This window comes from Puma concolor, chromosome A1, assembly GCF_028749965.1.
Source record: "Puma concolor isolate L17-30 chromosome A1, mPumCon1.1.hap2, whole genome shotgun sequence".
NCBI classification, from domain to species: domain Eukaryota; kingdom Metazoa; phylum Chordata; class Mammalia; order Carnivora; family Felidae; genus Puma; species Puma concolor.
The window spans coordinates 6,038,423-6,057,018 of NC_141667.1; the positions used below are offsets into that span (position 1 = coordinate 6,038,423).

Genomic DNA, 18,596 nt, shown 5'->3' on the forward strand with positions numbered 1-18,596 from the left:
TCCAACTTGGGTGAGAAGCAGCTGTTCCCAAAATGAAAACGATTCAGAGCAATGGCGCTGGCCTCTTTTGTGCCTCCGTTAGGACCCCGCTCCGGTGGCCCAGTGATCCCCACAAGCACCAGTCAAGGTCTGGAAATCCCAGTCTGAAGATGAGGAAATGTGGGCTCGCCTAGGGGAGATGACGGGCCCGTACCGTGCCGCTGCAAAATGCAGGAGCCCAATCTTGCCCAAGCCTGTTGAACGTCAAAACCCAGTCTCTCTCTTCCCGTGACCTTTGCTTCTCCACTGAGGAGTGACGTCACCTTGCCAGCCATGGGGCCACCCGTCCCAACTAGGGTTTTGCCCTCAATTGTGCAAACTCCTGTTATTTACGGCTCAGACCTGTGTGTGGGGGGAGAATGTTGTATCTGGACTGCAACTGTCCCGAAAGGCGATTTCATTACACCACCTCTTGGAGGAAGGAAAACTCAAGAAGCAGCGTGTGCGCCAATAGGCAACAGCGTTTCCATCCTGGTGAGAGAGGGTGTGCAGGCCCCGAGCGCCTCCCCCGGGAGGCAATGGACAAAGTCACCCGACCGCGATCAAGTGGGAAGTTTTCCTTTTATTCACGTGCCCGCAGTGGCTCAGTCTCGAGCATCATTTCTGAGGACGCGATCCCACGACATGGTGATCACGGGGTCGTCACCGCAGGCCACGTGAGGGAAAGCGGCCTCAGGGCCCGTCCCCCCCCGTCCAGGTGCAAGTGGCTTCAAGCGGGATCTGTGGCCCCCGTGGCGGGGGAAAGAAGGTCCAGGCGCTGCCCGTCTGTGCCATCTGCCGTCTAGGCCACAGCAGGGGCCGTCAGGCTGGAGAAACGTGGCCAAAGCTGGGGCTCTTGATGCCGGGGATGTCGTTCTTCCTGTAGAAGTCCGCCTTCACGAGGTTGGCCCGGCCGTGGTCCCGGTTCAGGGGCTCCACGGGCTGGTGGATGCGTCTCCCGTAGACAGAGGACGTCAGCACTGCCACGGGCCGCTGGCGCTCCTGGCGGGGTGACCAGAACACGGGGTCAGCTCCGCCCACTTGTTCGCACGACCCACGTTGGGTCCTGGAGGCTGTGTCCCCTCGGCCCGCTGCACCCCTGCGTCCAGCACACCCGGGTTCCGTGATGCCACGGGGACCTCCTGAACTACGTCACGCCTGCCCCTTGTGCTCAGAGCCCCTCGTTGTCCCCAAGTCTTTCACGTCACCCAGAGGAAAGGCGAAGACGTGGCACGGGGTGCCACGTGCCCTCTGACCTCAGGATCCGTTCTCCCTCCCGCCCTCCCTCCCTCCCTCCTCCCGCGCTCCCCCTGTCTGCCCGTCTCTCCTCCTGTCTGCCTGTCTCCCCTCCCGCCTTCTCTCTTTTCCCAAATCTTTCCACCCTCCACCTGTCATCTCCCGACTCCCTATCTCCCCAGCACCCCATCTCCCTGGTTCCCTCTTATCTTTCCGGCCCCCTCATATCTGTGACCCCTCATCTCCCTGGGCCCCCTCACCTCACAGCTCCCCAATCTCCTCGCGCTTTCCCTGCCCCCTTAAGAGGCCTCATTTCTCTGCATACCTCCCATCGCCACCTGGAATTCAGTTCCTTATTTGTATGACTTCATTTTTCATTTCCTCATAGGAATGTGAGCTCTGAGAGGACAGGGACATTTGTCTTCTCCCCTTAGGCTCAGTGCAGGGCCGGGGGCGGGGTGGGAGGGGTGCTCGAACTCGGGCCGGGTACAAGCGGGCCAGGCGTGTTCTTAAGACAGGAAAGCAGGAGCCTCACTACCCACTTGGAGTGAATTCACATAAACAAAAACAATAGAAAAAAACTTCATGTCTGTGACTTAAGTAGTAATACTTCAGAGTTCCTCACTTAATTCCACAGTGAAATAAAGTCTCCCTGGAAGTGACCTGGGGCATTCTTTAACAAGAGCAGCCCCAGGCCAAAATCTGCTGGGGTGGGGGGGGAGATCCCACTGGAGGCTTCTCCATTCTGATTTCTGAGTATCGTATTAAAGCTGATGATATTTACTCAGCACCCGGCTCTTTGTAAACACACTGTCCTCAGATCAGACTCCGCAGACACGATGTCCGAGTGCGGAAAGGCCCCAAGAAGGTCTCACTGCTAAGGATCCACACAGCCTCCTCCGCCCCGGCACCTGCTGTGGTACAGACCTCCCTTCCCCAGGGAACGAGCTTTGCTCCTGCCTCTGCTCACACACTGGGGCGGCTGACCACAGGCCAAGCCTGAGCTGTCAGAAAATCGTGCAAAGATAAAGCAGGAGCAGCCCCGTCTGTGAAGGTTCAGGTTCGAGGCCGGTACCTAAACTAGGGTGCGGTTCCCTCCCTGGCAGGGCTGGGGTCCTCCAGAGAGCTGTGACAGCCAGGACTCAGCAGTTAAGCAAACACCTGCTCTATCTGTTGAAAAGAACTTCTTAGTTTTGCCTCATTAAATTAAGTAAACTCAACAACAGAGTCATAAAGACTAATGCTTGGAAACACGACCAGACAGGGAGCCGGTATCGGCCTAGTGTCAGTGCCGGGCCCGGTGAGGGAGAGGAGGGCGCACGCAGGGGTGAAGGCAGCCCGCCCAGCTTGCTGCGGGATAGACGCACAGGCACAGCGACTCTGTTCGCGCTTTGTCAACAGCCTGTGTCAACATTACCTCCTCGTTCACGTGAAGCCCCAGGCTTTTTGCATGTTCTCTGTCATCTCGGTGCAACTTCTGATTGTAGCCTGGGCTCTTGTCAAAAATACAGTCATACAGGGAAATGATTCCTGTCTGGGGACAAAAAGAGAAAGAAAGGAACGGGTCTACTGGAGGACTGGGCCACAGAAGCGCTCCGGGACACCGGCAGCCAGGCCTCTCCCCCGATGGACGGTGGAGACGTGCAGTTTCCCATCTGCACTGAGCATGTGCTTGGGAAGGTCACCCCAGAGCACCCTCCACGACCAGAGCAGGAGGCCAAGGCCCCCCGCCAGCGAAGCAGGTCCCCCAGAGGCCCAGTGAGGCGGGGACATCTCCGTGGCTCTTTTCCTACACCTCCTACAGATCCCTCCTTGACCTTGACCCAGGCGCACAGCCTTAAAGTAACAGTGACCCACTCAATATGTGTCTTCTCCTCATCGCCACCCTTCTCATAGTTCTCAGATTTCCTCAATAAGCTTGCACTGCGTTAAAAACTTAACCATAGCCAAACACTGGACAATACAATTAAACAGAAATATCCCTAAGTTCCTAGCCAACAGGTGGGCACCTAGTACAAATCTGTCTCCGGAGAGATGGAAATATTTTCTTTAATCAGATGTGGTAGCTCTTATGAATGTAATTCATGAATGCATGACTATATTTATTTTCTATATGATATATACATATGTATAGTATTTGCACACGTATCAGGCGTATGTATACAACGCGCGTGCACACACAGCTTTGATGCATTAGAAAAGGATCCCGTTTCATTCGTCCACCGTTCCATCTCAGGTTTCTCTTCGTACAAAAATCCGTCTGCCTCACTTGGGACCTGATAAAAGAGAAAGAGATCCACGTGTCAGCTCGTCTTTGATCCTGACCCGCAAGTCAGGCCTGTCCTTTCTGCTCCCGAGTCGAGGGCCAGGTGCCTTGAACCCTCCAGCAGCAAACCCAGGCACGCCATGCCACCGGCATTTGGGGGTACAGGGTAGCTCACCTGTGCTCACTCGCTCGCTCTCCCCGGGAGCGACGCTAGGAGCAACGTCCGAGTGCAGGACTCGGAAGCAGAAGGTAAACAGCGCCAGGGACGCACAACATGTGCTTAGTCTGTTGGAAGGCACGGGCAGCCCGCTCTCGCCGGCTGGGACTCAGAGTAGCTGGTAGCAATGGAAGTGACCGCATGTCATTTCCCACCCTGACACCTCCCTCACAGGTCCCGTCCCGTGCACACGCACCGCTCCTGCCCGGGAGGTGGAAAGCTCAGGCACGTGGCCACCGTCCTGGTGCAGTGAACCATCTAGTACGGAAAACAAGGCAAGCTTTCAGGATTATTGTCTTAGGTTCCTAAGAATTCCAATGGCGACAAGCCTGAGGCACGTATTCAGCGGCTGCTGGAATCCTGGCTTATAAGTGCAGACTCACTCTGAGCCACTTGGGGGCAGGGCGCCTGGCTTGTGGAGTCTGAGCCCCGGTGGTCATTTAATGAGGTCACCATGCAGGAGCTTCTTGTTGGCATCGTCTTCTGTCACCTGTGGGCCCCTGGGTCTGTCCACGCACTGGGTTGGCTGGCCTTGGCCTTCACTTGTCCTGAGGGCCGCCTTATGGGATAGCTCATCTACCCAGGGTCCGAAAAACAAAAAGCCCAATTCACTGGGGAGGTGCTACATTCTTCAGCATTTGCTGTTGCAAAACTTGGCTAGCTGTTTGGGAAGAACAATAAACTTGGATCTTCACATCGCATTAGAGTCAAAAGTAAATTCTGGACGGGTTAGAAAAATATGGGAAGAGAAAATCCATAAGGGACTTCCTACGCGTCAAAGCATTGGGGAAAATGTCACAAAGAAAATATCAATCCACCTGGGTTATATAAAAATCAGACATTTGATAATCAAATAAAATCAAGACTTAAAAAAAAAAAAAAAAACCCGTAGGAAGGATAGAGAAATCTCAGTATCTTTAACATGCAGTGTAGGATGTCTGCAGAAGGAGACACTGACGGCTGGGAGCTGGCTTCTAGCCTGGAGATGGTGAGCAAGCTTTGCAGCATTTTTAGGGAAGCCACCAGGCCAGAGGGCTCTGCAGTGACACAGGAGAGGCTCAGGTACACCACACGCTCTGCCAGGATGGCGGGACGTGAATCCCCCAAAGGGGCATTCTGGCCTCTGCAAGGGGAGGCACCTCCATGCAGACCCTTTCTTTTGGGGTTCAGAGCTACTGGCCAGGTCTGGCTGAGGCCAGAAGGCCGACCTGGACAGTGACTGAATGCCCCATCACCCCCACAGCACCCCTTTCCACACAGGAACTGGGGCTGGGATCGTGGTCATGATGTGGCTGTCACATTGTCGCCCGAATCCCGCCTGGCCTGGCGGACCCCGTGCATTGGGTGTGTTTCAGGGACGGCAGCTCCGGTCTGTAACAGAAACACCTGCCGCCCGGACTGAGCGCCTGGGCGGCAGCTGCACCCTCAGATCTCTGGGCCACGGTCTGCACCCACGATCTCTGGTCCATCAGTTCCCACCCGGCTCCATGTGGGTGACCAGCAGCCCCCAGGCCTGAGGGACAGCCCTGCCAGCAGGGGCCAGGGGGAACAGGGGCTCCTCCGGGACCTACTGGCTCGCGCTGTCCTCCTGTGCAGGCGGTTCCCATGCAGGCCTGACCCTCCCGAACGGAGTCAGCCCCCTGGAGGTCCTGGACGTGTCCTGGGAGCCGGACTCCGAGGACAGAAGAATGAACACCGGAAGTGAGTGAGAAAGCGATCAGTGCTTCCTGAATGAGGGAGGCAAGGTTGCCTCACTTTGTTCCCTGCGCTGGGGAAGCCCCCTGTGGCGAGCTGTCCACATTCTCAGCTCCCCGGAAATACTCCACACAAGCAGCGCTCGGAGAAGCCATGTGCCTCAGTTCCCCTGAGTTGCTCACCAGAATCCTGTCTTGCCGTATGTTAGAGCAGTCTGTGTGAGGGCTCCCTGCACCCATGGGGTGTGATCGGAGTCTCTCTTTCTCTCCTTTGCAGCGATTTTTGCCTACTTACTACTTTCTAGAGTAAAAATGAATTGTTCTATCACCGAAAAATAAGGGGGAGAAATCGACCGGCAGGCAGGCAGCCTCACTGAGCAACGTGACTGTCCGTCGTCAACCTCTCATCAAACTGAAAATCTGTCTTTTGCTAAATTTTAATTATTCATCTTTCTTCTTTCCTTTTGTCTGTCATTCCTTTACGGTTGGAAGCAAAATGGCACGAATAAAAGCCAGTCTGGATTTAGATGCTATCACAAAACAGAGCTTCTGGGTTTACTATTATTTTGCTATTAAAATCTCTCAAGAGATTTCCTCTCTCAAGCATGATGTTGAGCAAACGAGCCCATTTGCTGCCTCTCTGGTAATCTCCCTTTGCCCCTTTGCATTTTGAGGGTTGTTAAAACGTAGTATGATCTCATTCTGGTTGTGCTGTCTGATGGCTTGCCTTTGGTCCCCTCCCTCGCCCCCCCCCCCCCCCCCCCGTGGCCCCTGCTCCTAACACTGCAAAATAACTTGCCTGTAGCCCTGGGCTGTGTGTGCATATGGAGCGGAAGCCTTCACTCGTCGACCTCCAAAGCACATCACTCTAACTATTGTGTCAGGCACCCAGCGAGGCTCTAGGACAGGAATAGGGAGTCCCTACCTTGGAGGAGACCACAGGCTGAGAATGGAAATAAACTCATTAATTAAACAACAGCAGGTGATACACAGGGAGCCACAGAGGGGCGCCCAAAGTACAGCGGCACCAGCCAGGAAGGATCGGCTCCCGCCTGGGATCACGCGGGATGGGGACGTTGCTGAACTCATCGTAGGGGGCGCTGCACCACTGTGGCCGGAGTCCCAGGGCAGCCACCTCCCTGGGTGCTGTGGGTTGAATTGCACCCCCCCCCCCCCAAAATTCCTATGTTGAAGTCCTGAGTCCCAGGATCTCAGAAGGTGATTTAGAAATCAGGACGCCGAAAATGTAATTAGTTAAGACGTGGTCATACCTAATCCAACAGCACTGGTGTCCTTATAAAAGAAGCTCAGAAACAGACACTGATACACAGGGAGAGAGAAGATGACAGAGGAGACACAGGGAGGAGATGGCCATCTACAGACGAATGAGAGTGGCCTGGAACAGACTCTCCCTCATGACCTTAGAAGGGGCCAACCTTGCCGCCACACTGATTTGGACTCCTGGCCTCCGGAACTGGGAGACGATAAATTTCTGTGGCTCAAGCCCCTGGTCTGTGGCACTTTGTTATAGCAGCTCCAACACCCATCCTTGGTGGTCATGTTTTGAACAATGGAAGGTAAGAATGGAGATAAAACAAAGGGCACTGCAGTGGGGCCGGAGACCCAATCCCAGAGCGCTGAGCTCCAGGTAAACTGAGTCGGTAAACCACTCAACCCAGACAACCGGCTTGGTAGCCATCACCAATGGCTCTATTCTGCTCTGCTCCTGACTCCGCAGAGGATGAATCTCTGCTCCTTTGGGCGAGTTAAGCCATGTGACCAGATCTAAGCAATGAACTATGAGCGGGGGGTCACATGGGACTTCTCAGGCAGAAGCTTTTGGGGATTCTGGAAGCTTCCACAGCAGTTGCTGAGTGACTATCCTGGGCAGAGCCATCCCTCTGATCCCCGTTGGACATTTAACATGAGAAGTGAGTCTTACTTAGGACATTGAGACTTTGGAGGCTGTTGTTTACGTTTCTCATGACTACCACAAGCAGTCCTGGCCTACAGTCTACAAGGGCACATCTCCCCGGTTGTGCGCTTCTGGGGTTCCCCGTGCCTCCTACCAGACACTACACGCGCTCTGCCACAAATAACTGGGGTAAGATTCCCAGCAAATGGGGACCCGAATCCTTTCTTTTCTCCTCCCTTTCAGACCATTCAAATATAAACGGACTCTCCATTGTTGGTTCAAGCCAGGTAAATTCTGCAAGAAAGAAAGAACTAAGAGAAAGGAAATCAATACATTTCCAAATGGCACTCAGGCAGGGGTAATATTATGTGCTCACCAAACACATGGCCTCTTCCAGAATAAACAGAAGACTGCAGTGGCCAGTTTCCATCCCACTTACTAGTTCTGGCAAGAATTGTGGGTGAAGCCAATGGGCATCACCTTCTAGGCTTGGTCCATAAAAGCTCTCGTGTGTGTCCTCCATGCTGTCTCTCCATGCTCTTTGGCCAGCAAGTTCAAAGGATCCAGTAAAGGACCGCAAGATCCCAAAGATCCCCAGGCCCTGGCAACAGTGGAACCACTAAAAAGGAGGAATCTGGTTCCCCAGTTACTGTATTAAGCAAGCTGGGGGGTGCCTGGGTGGCTCAGTCGGTTGGGCATCTGACTTTGGCTCAGGTCATTATCTTGAAGTTTGAGCCCGTGGCGGGCTCTGTGCTGACAGCTCAGGGCCTGGAGCCTGCTTCAGATCCTGTGTCTCCCTCTCTCTCTGCCCCTCCCACTTGTGCTCGGTCTCTCTTTCTCAAAAAAATACATTAAAAAAATATTTAAAAAAAAAAAAGAAAGCTGGGCTGGGGCATCTGGGTGGTTCAGCAGGTTAAGCGTCCGACTTCGGCTCAGGTCAAGATCTCATGGCTCATGAGTTCGAGCCCCGCATCGGGCTCTGTGCTGACAACTCAGAGCCTGGAGCCTGCTTCAGATTCTGTCTCCCTCTCTCTCTGTCCCGCTTGCACTCTGTCTCTCTCTCTCAAAAATAAATAAAACATTAAAAAAAATTTTTTTTTAAAAAGAAGAAGAAGAATTAGAAGTCCAGGCAGGAGAAACACACACATTGGGCTACATGTGAAAAAGAAACACACTTTTCGTTATGTGTTATATGCATAAGGCCAGTGGTGGGCTTAGGTTAACCAGCCACTCTCTGGACAAAAAAGACCCAGTGTGGCATTTGCCAATTCCTGCAGTCTAAGCATTCTCACCGTGGCCAATTTCAGGCTTCCAACTGAATGCAGAGTTCAGACGAAATGCTACAAATTGGCTCTTTGTTGTGAGCATGAGCAGACTGCGATATAGGACACACGGGTGGTTAAGGCTCTCGGGGTTCAAGGTCCATTTGTTCCCAGAGCACAGCCCAGCCCACCTTGACTAAAACAGTAATCAAGCTATGATCAGGCTTGTTCGTTTCCTCTCTTCGGGGGCACGGTACTGTTACCTCTCCTCTTGAGGCTTCCAGTCACTGTTTGCCTACCCAGAGCTGTGCGACCTCCTCGTAAAAACAGAAATTCCCAAGGCGATCCAAAGGGTTTCCTTTGATTCATAAGGGCCTCATTTTACTTCTGATAAGTCCAGTGCTTGTCCTTGGGAGTCCAGCAGTATGTGAAGCTTAATGAGGACATCTTCATTAATTTTAACATCATTCAAAAGTCTATTCTCAGAAGGAGTGTAGCTTGTCAAGGACAGGACGTGCTAGTTCTTTTAAGAGGACAATACTCAGCTATTCTCTTTGGTTCCTCTGTGGCAAAGGTTCTGTTTCCTCTCCTGGTGCATTAGGATCACGAGTTTGGGGAATTTTCAGAACTTTTCCAATAATCTGAACATTTTAACAATTTAATAAGAATCCTATCATATCATAAGCAGTCTTGATAAGGCATTATCTTCACTACTTTTTAATTTTATATTTATTTTTTGAGCGAGAGAGTGAATGGGGGAGGGGCAGAGAGCGAGGGAGACAGAGAGAGGGAGAGAATCTTAAGCAGGCTCCACGCTCAGCACGGAGCCCGACTCGGCGCTGGATCCCAAGACCCCGCGATCACGACCTGTGCCGAAATCAAGAGTCGGACGCCCAACCCACAGGGCCACCCGGGCGCCCCCTTCACGACTTCACTACAATGGATCTGTTGCTGGCGGGGGTTGCGCCCCAAACCTACCCTTGAGCTGAAATGAACCAGCGCCTCCCTCTGGGTGCGTTTCATCCTGGAAGTGTGCTCCAGGTCAGGATTCTGCATCAGTCTGTCCGCTCACTTTGTCTCCAAGAGGAGACTCGGACCCAGCTGTTCTCTCTTCCACTGACACCAGCCCCCCACTGCCCCCTTCTGCCCCCCATCCCTGGCCCCCAGCTGTCCACATCACAGGAGGAAGGGTGAGCCACGGGGGCTGCCGCTCGAGTCGAAGCTGTTCCTCTTGGCCAAATATATTGGAGATAATGCTGCTCCTTTTCGTGTGTCATTGTGCTCCTTAAACGGGGACAGTTTTGGAAAAACTGTCTGAGATGTATTATGACATGCAAAGAGCAAGCTGCAAATATACATGCGCAGTTGTGTGATCTGTGTGTGAACATGTTCTTGTAAACAAAGTTAGACACCTATCCTTGCATTCGTATTCACACAGTGGAAAGCCACGCACCACGTGGTCACATGGATGGTAGGAACACTGACTCCACCCTCTGGGTGTTTCTGTCCTGCTTCCCTGGGGTGACCTGCCTGCCCCTTGCTACTCTCTACCTGCCCTGGAGGAAGAGGTTCAGCTCCACCCCCTACCAAGGGGCAGGTCACTGGACAGGGAAGACACAGCCAGCCCAGATTTGGGAGAAGCAAGGGCATCTGCTCCCAATTTTGATCCCTGAGGAGCAGCTCAAGGCCAAGGATACCCGAAAAGGCAGATAATCCCAAACGGGACCTCTATTCAGTCTCAGGGATTGATCTTGTGACTTGATTTTAAAAGCCACCCAGGTGGCTCAGTCGGCTAAGGTGTCTGACTCTTGATATCAACTCAGGTCATGATCTCATGGTGGTGAGATCGAGCCCCTGGATGGGCTCCGTGCTGGGCTTGGCTCTCTCTCTGCCCCTCTCCCCTGCTCATTCGCTCAAAACTAAACATTTTTTTAAAATCCACATCCCATTTATTCCTCTTCTTTCGTTTATGCAGCACGTACTTACCAGCACCAACTATGAGACGGGCACTGTTCAGGCCACTGAGGACAGAGAGCGATTGCTGTCCTTATGGAGCTCATAGTGTAGTGGGAAGAAAAAGCAGCAAGATAATTAAGTAAACCTTCAGGGGCACCTGGGTGGCTCAGTTGGTTAGGCGTCTGACTTTGGCTCGGGTCACGATCTCGCAGGTTCCTGAGTTCAAGCTCCGCATCGGGCTCCCTGCTGCCAGCCTTTCAGTGCAGAGCCTGCTTGGGATCCTCTGTCCTCCTCTTTCTGCCCCTCCCCGGCTTGTGGTCTCCCCTTGGCTGCATTCAGTGAAGGGCAGGTGGGCCATCAGGAGGGTAAAGAAAGAGCCCCTAGCCTCTGTGTCTCCATCACACACGGACGAGGAAAGTCAGCTAATCTCCCTAAAGCTAAGGTGGGGCTCTCTGAGCAAAGCTTCACTCAAGACAGGCTGTCCACGCTGCAGCTCACCACGAGAGAAAGCATATTCTAAAACCCCCCAAGAATTCTTTTTTAATGTAGCTCTGAGACTTTGCGAAACTTCATCAAATCTTCCATAAAAGGGCATTGTCCGTCGACTTAGCTTTTCCATTTCAGTAGCAGAAATGTTGCACGAGGCAGAAGAAGGAAAAAAGTAACTCAAAAACCTCATTGAACTGAATCTGCCTTGCTGCCTCCTGAACAGTATTTTATAGGAAAAGCCCACACTGCTAGAGGCCCCTCGGGAGCCATGCAGGAGTTGATCACATTTTAGCTGGCAGCTTTAGATGACAAATTTGTCTCAGGATCCAAGGCATTACTGGGGCTTTAAATAAGCATGCCGCATTGAGGGCCTTAACTTTGGGGTCTCCCCCGGGGAGACCCCATAGATTAGAAACCACCAGAATGACTCTCAGATTACCTGCCTCACCTGTGTATGCCTCTGACAGCAATCAGGGGTGCAGGATGTAAGACACTGGCTGGGAACCAAACCTCAGGGACAAGAAACTAATAATCACTAACAAAAGCGAATAATAGCTCCGCTTACATTGGGCTTACTATGTGCCACTTCACCTCTATTAATTAAATTAATTGTCATTACTGGCCCCGTGAAGCTGGTACTGTTTCATAGATGGGCGAAGTGACCCAAGGAGATTGTGCCTTGCGCAATCTGCACAGCTAGGAACGCGGAGTCAATATTTTTACCCAAGACTTGTTGGCCTGTGCTAACTAATTAATTACTAGATGTGTCACACGGTAATTGACTGAAGAGCTAATTCTGCCCTTTGTCTTCTCAGCTTCGAGTAGGACCCAGATTTACAATTCACTTAGGGGCAGCTGAGTCCTCTAGCAAATTTGTGATACCAAATTCGTCTTCAGTCCAAATGATCTCATGGTAGAGAATCAGCCTCTGGAGTTCTGCAGCTGATTAAATACTAGCTCATACAATCCCCAGGGGGACATTATTACCATTGGTGGCTGTCTTGCAAATATACTTCGAAATGCCTTTTGTTTTTCTTGATGCTTTTAAGGGCTATTTTATTTAGGTGTTAATATTTCTGCTGCATCATTTTCTTCTGTGTGACACTAAAGGCCTGAGGATTTGAAATTGCCTGTGACTCCAGCTATCAAGACTGTACTAATTTTTTTTTTCTTAAAATCCGCTTTGCATTAATTTGTTCTAAGGCCCTTTCCTACCTTCCAGGTACAGTAATATATTGGAGCAGGGGTTTTCTATCAAGATACAGATAGTCACTGCTTTAGCCTTTCAGGTCACATGGTTTCCAACTCTGCGTGCGGCCATAGATAATACTAAGCGAATGGGCATGGGATCTTGTTGTAATAAAACTTCATGAAAATGGACTCTGGGCCAGATTTGGCCCAGGGGCCTCTGTGTGTTGAACCCTGAATTGAAGCAGCATACTTCGTACCTACCCCTGATCTCTCTCCAAATACAGAGCGCTGGGCACCTTGTATATCAGGCATCTCTCTGCATCTTGGCCCCAGAGAGGCAGAGTCACATATCAGATTGGTGAACCTGCCAGGTTCAACTGTGCTTCTTTTCCGTTGGCAATGGCTGGCCCACAGTGGGTGGGGGTTCAGCTCTGCTTTTTCTGGGGCCCACAGCCGCAGTGGCTGGGTAGGATTCAGACCTTCTGTGTCCACAACCCATTTTTGCCCAGAGACCTCAGCAGTAACCTGCAACCTGGGTTTTAGTCTCTGATAAATATGTATCCTGAACCCCATCCACTTTAGTCTTTTATCTTATTTCTGAATAGCCTCAAAGTGGTACTTAACAGGCCTCCTCAGTGGTACACACAAAACGGTGTATTGTGAATTTTTTCATTTTGTCAGGAAGCCAGACAAGATTTATGTTCTCTCAATGAAACAGCACGGACCATCTTAAAACATCAAGATTCCTGGCTTTTTGGCTGTTTCTCTCATGCGGTGCGGTAACGCTCTGCCTGAATCATACATTGGCAATGATACAGGTTTTGCATACTTAAATTGTAAAATTCATTTAACAAATGAAATTATTTACAGATAAAGTTCTTTCAAAACATATCACTCATGGGAGGAAAACATAGGAGGTCCGTGGTGGCAGTGAGGTTGGGCACTGTTGCCCTAAATGCACCCCAGCATTAATTCCCAGTGGACGTTCAAGCCAAGAGCGCACCGAACAGGGATGCGCAGAATGGCCACGGATGTCCCTTTCTTCCTTCTGTCCTTCAGTCCTTCCATATTGCTCAGAGCCGAGCGGAGAGGAGCTAACTGATACAAGAGAGCCTCCTGGCCGAGGTCGTGTGTTAGTTTGCTCAGTCTGCCAAAACCGAGCACCCAGACTGGGGGGGGGGTGGGGTTTAAACAGGAGAAATGTACTATCTCACAGTTCTGGTGGCAGAAAGTCTGAGATCAAGGTATGGGCAGGGCTCCCTCCTCCCGAGGGCTGTGCGGGAAGAAGCTATTGGCGGCTCCTCTCCTTGCCTTGTAGAAGGCCGTCTTCTCCCTGCCTTTTCCCTTCATCTTCGATCTATGCATGTCATGTCCCCTTTCCATAAGGGCGCCGGTCATACTGGATGAGGCACTCCCCCCCCCCCCCAATGACCTCACTTGAATCTGATTACCTCTGTAAAGACCCCATCTCCAAATAAGGTCACATTCTGAGGCGCTTGGGATTAGGACTCTAACATAAGAATTTTAGGGGGACACACAATTCAACCTGTAACAGTTGTCTAAACTAGAAGCTTCTGTTTTGTTTGTAAGGGTAAGCTCCAGGACATTCTGTTCTCTGACATTTCACGTGTGACAAGTCCCTGAATGCGTGCAGACCTGATCCGGATGGGGGTTCATGTGGGCTCTATGGGTGATGGGTGGGGAGAAGAGAAGGGAGGTCATTCCGTGCGGACACCTTACACATCAGGAGGGAAAGACCTCCTTCTTCCTAGGCACTTGGCTAACCTATACCCTCTCTGAGCCACTCACTGTCCCTGCAGGCTGGGCGACCCCAGAGATCCTTTTAATAATGATGTCCCTGCAGCCTGAACTGCAAGAAACATCGGAGACATTTAGGAAAAACAGCTTGACGAAAGCAGTCGTCGACTCCTGACAAGCTCTGAATTTGCTTCTTTTCCTCTGGCTTCTCCCCCTGCTTTGGCTGCATGGTGGCCCTTCACAGACCAGCAGGCTTTTCTCATGAGTTGCGTGTGCCTGCTGGAGCCAGGCCAGAATCTGGTGCGGCCTCCCTGTCCCGCTCTCCCTGCAGGATGGCCAGAACTGCCTGTGGTTATCTTCGGTTTGCAAGAGGGCCCTCCAAGCGCGGCGTCGGTACCCTGGACTTTCTGGGCGCAGTCGCTGCAGTGAGCGCTTTCAGGCAGAGCCCAGAGGGAGTCCTGACCCCACCAGCTGCGCAGCCCAGGTCTCCTGAGACCCTCCTCCAGATCCTGAGCAGAGGGGTCGATCAGCCTGCCGCTCCGGGTCGTAGTACTAGAAGCCCAGCGGTTCCCAATCCCTTACCCAAAGAGCACTGGGACCCTAACCTATCCCCAAATAGCTCAGAAAATGCGGTTGAGCATTCTGGCACCCCACCCTCATCCCAGCTGAGCGTGCCTCCCACAACACACACACCGGGCTCAGCCCGTGCCCATCTCTAGGTGAAGAGAGATGGTGAAGATGACCACCTTACTCTTGTGGTCATGGTAGCTGCTCTCTTTGGGGTCTAGGCACCCGGGAGGAAGGCCCTCTCCCACCCTCCTTCCCCCTGTGACCCTGATGCCCTCTTAACCCTCTCCTCTCTCCTCGCCCAGGTGTCCTCACAGACTGTAGAACCCTGCCCCGGCTCCCACCCTTCCCCTCCTTGCAACCCCGACCCCAGAGTCCCACCCCAGACTCTGGGACTTCCTCCCCCAAAGTGTAGCTCCGACCTCTTGCAGCCCCGCCCCCATCCCGCCTCTCCTCCAGCCCCCTCCCCTGCTCTGCAGCCTTGTCCGCATTCCCTCCACCCACCCCGCACCTCCATTCCGCTCTCAGGCTAAGACACCCGCCTCCACCCTCCCTCTCCTGCATCTCCTCCCCTCCATTCGCTCCTCCCTCTCAGTGAAGCCCCGCCCCACCCCCCTCCCCTCCCTGGCAACGAAGCCCCGCCCCCATGCCCTCTCCCCATCGGCTCCTCCCTGGCGGTGAAGACCCGCCCCACCCGCCCTCTCCCCATCCCTGGCAGTGAAGCCCCGCCCCCATGCCCTCTCCCCATCGGTTCCTCCCAGGCGGTGAAGCCCCGCCCCATCCCCTCCCGCCCCTCCCTGCCAGTGAAGCCCCGCCCGCCCCCTTCCCGCCTCTCCTCCTGCCGTCTCCAAGTCTCCACAGCCCCTCCGACTCGCCGCCCCGCGCCCAGACGCGCAGCCCCTCCCTAGGGCGGCTCACCTTGCCCAGGCGGTAGTAGTAGCTGTGCTCCTTGGGGTCCAGGCGCCGCGGCGGGACGTAGCTGAAGGCGGAGAGCGCCGAGAGGGGCAGCGGCCGGGGCTTGATCCGCAGCGTGGCGGCGGTAATCTCCTCGTCGTCGTCCTCCATGCCACCCCCGTCCAGCGCCCCCGCGGTCGGTCCCGCCCGCCGAGGGCCCTGCGGGCAGCTGGGAGCCCGCGTTCGGCGTCGCCGGGAAACCGCGTCCCTTCGGGGCAGGCCCCTCCCCCTCCCCGCTCCTCCCCGTCCCCTTCCCGCTCCTCCCCGCTTCCGACCCCACCCCTCCTCCTCCCCCACTCCGCTCTTCCCCGGCCCACTTCCCCGCCCCGCTTCTCTGTCCTCCAGGCACCCCCAGCCAAGCCCCGGGTGTTTCCTCGCAGGTGCGTCCCTGGAGTCCGAGCTGCAGACGGGGTTCCCGGGTGGGAGACGCCTCTGGGATCAGCGCCTTCCAACCCGCTGACCCCTCCCCGCGCAGCGTCAGACCCCTCACCCAGACCACTCATTTGTGGGGCCGTTTGACCGCGCACCTGCTACGTGCGGGCGTTGGAGGTGCAACCTTGAACCGAGCCGCGGGCGTCCACCTGGAGCTCGCAGTCCGCTGATAGAAGGGAAAAGACCAGTGACTTGAAGAGAATAGAGCAGCGCCGCCCAACAGCGACATAGTGGGAGCCGCACACGTAATTTAAAACTTTCCGGTCCCCTCTGAAAAGGTAAAAAGACACAGGTGAAATGCATTGTAACAATATATTCATTTTACTCGGTGTGTCCACCACATTGTCACTTTAACACGTGGCCCCAGCCACAGTTCGAGGGCTGCGTGGCCGCATGTGGCTAGTACTTAGGGTGTTGCCTCGGAAGGCGTGAGGCTCCTAGGAATTAAATCCGCGGCCCTGGTTGGAGCGCGAGCGCCCCTCTGCTAACAGGGTCAAGTTGTCTCTAGATCTGCAGGCTGGTTCTGGAGGCCCTTGGCTGAAAGTTCAGGGCGCAGAAACTCGTGATTTCATAAAAGTTAGGAGGGGAAAGGCAACATGATGACAAAAGCTGGGGAAGTACTTTAAGCAGGGTGCCTGGCAAAGGCCAGCCTCCGTGAGGAGGTGATGCTGGAGCAGAACTGTGAGAAGGAGGAGCCAGACTTGTGGAAGTCTTCCAGAAAGTGCCTTACAAGCAGAGGGAAGGGCAGCTGTGGGGCCCCTGAGGCAGACCAATCTTGACGTGCTCCAAAGGCAGCAAGAAAAGAGGGTGATGGAGTCTCAGAAGGGGATGTGGGAAATAAGCCCATCGACCAAAGGACGGCTGTGGGGACTGGGAGCACAGCCAAGGGAGGCCACCCGGCACGTTCTTGCCAGAGGGCGTCTGATGGACAGACAGGCAGCCCGCGGCTACAGCAGACAATATATCTCCTAGCCCGCCAGGCCCTCCCCTGGCTCCTCATTGGCTGAGCACTGCAGAGGTTACAGCCTTACCGGAAGTCGCCTATGCCCCCGTAAGGCAAAAGGTAGTCTGATTAGAGCAAATGGACATTTCCCGAGGTGACGCAGAGACTTCCACTCCCTCCTCCCTGTTCTTTGGCGCATGCTCATTGCAAAGCCTGTGAAAATAAGCCCGCAAAGCAGAAAGGGGAAGAACTAGGAAGAGAAGACTTAGGGTTTGGGACTCCGTGGGTAGGGGGGGTGGGGTTTCGTGCATATTTCTAATACGTTGTAAATGGCACAGCTTTTATTTGGTATTTCTGAAAATGAAGCATCTCCCTTACTTCTCACAGAAGACACTGGAGGAAGCGAAGGAGGACAGGTAGGCAGGGACCAGATGCAGATCTCTCAGGACGCCCTCTACCTTCTGATCCCCCCTCTTAATAGGAATCTCTTGTCTGCAATTCCTTATGCAGGCTGGTGGTTAGAGACCTCTCAGTCTAAGGCACAACGTGGCATCTCTCTGTGAGGTCTACTCGCGTCCCCTGGAAGTCCTCGTGTGCAGGACTTAATGCACCATTCTGTCTCATGGCCCCCAACATGAGGTGTGAGAACCCCGTGTGCCTTCTTTGCCCAAATAGCTATTTCTTTGCTTCACTGGCTGGACAGATGATTTGGGCTGAGTCAGACAAAGGTCAGACATCAGTCTACTTTGTCCCCAGGCTCCAGGGGCCATCTCCCGAGAGGTTGACATGTCCTTGGAGCTTGGAGAGAGAGCACTACCATCTCTCCGGTGTATGAAGGGAGAGTGTCTCTCGTCCTTCCCCTATGGGGCAGAGTCCTCATAAAAGGAGCACAAAGAAAAAAAAAAAAAAAGCTCTTATAATCCATTACCTCTCTGTCTCTCCAACCTCTTTTATTTTTTTTTTCAACGTTTTTTTTTTTATTTATTTATTTTTTTTTATTTTTGGGACAGAGAGAGACAGAGCATGAACGGGGGAGGGGCAGAGAGAGAGGGAGACACAGAATCGGAAACAGGCTCCAGGCTCTGAGCCATCAGCCCAGAGCCCGACGCAGGGCTCGAACTCACGGATCGCGAGATCGTGACCTGGCTGAAGTCGGACGCTTAACCGACTGCGCCACCCAGGCGCCCCTCTCCAACCTCTTTTAAAGATGTGACAGAGGTGGCCAGTTGGTCACGAGACTTTGCACACCTCGCGTAGGTGATCCAGCAACACCGTGTGGAACGTGGGAGTAGCTGACACCAATTAGCTTGAGAAGGGAGCTCACACCGACCCCGAGATAATTTCATCCCCAAATCTTTTTCCAAGGCTCTAGGGATGTGAATCTGTTGCTAGTTTCAGTACGTGACATTTCATTATGCACTAGACTGAGTGCTCAGGGGGGCGAGACGACAGACATACAGCTTTTTCTTCTTTGATGACTCAAGTAGGTCCTCAACAGATGGTTGGCACACAGTAGGTCCCCAACGGATCTTTGGTGACGAGGTAAAGTAATAATACAGTTGCCATAGCTTGGTTTGCTCTAAAGGTAGATGTAGGACACGGGCTTGAATGTTCTAGCTTTATCTGGGAGGTATTCCAGGAGGCATGAATGAAGGAGCAGGAGTGGGAGGAGCAGGAAAGTCAGTAGAAGAATGAATT

At 53.3% G+C, this 18,596-nt stretch overlaps 1 protein-coding gene across 2 annotated transcripts; it reads right to left on the reverse strand.

The window, feature by feature from the left end:
- Positions 1 to 581: 581 nt before the first annotated feature.
- On the reverse strand, positions 582 to 15,747 carry CFAP90 (cilia and flagella associated protein 90). 2 transcript variants are annotated; one of them, XM_086675829.1, is made up of 3 exons: positions 15,488 to 15,745; positions 2,672 to 2,788; positions 582 to 1,020 (listed from the first exon to the last, which is right to left on the reverse strand). In XM_086675829.1, the coding sequence occupies exons 1-3, from the start codon at positions 15,632 to 15,634 to the stop codon at positions 841 to 843; spliced, it is 444 nt and encodes a 147-aa protein (XP_086531955.1). In that variant the 5' UTR covers positions 15,635 to 15,745; the 3' UTR covers positions 582 to 840. The 2 variants fall into 2 exon arrangements, with proteins under 2 accessions (XP_086531955.1, XP_086531957.1); XM_086675831.1 differs by lacking the exons at positions 582 to 1,020; positions 2,672 to 2,788 and adding an exon at positions 13,064 to 14,511 and having other exon boundaries at positions 15,488 to 15,747.
- Between the last annotated feature and the right edge of the window lie 2,849 nt (positions 15,748 to 18,596).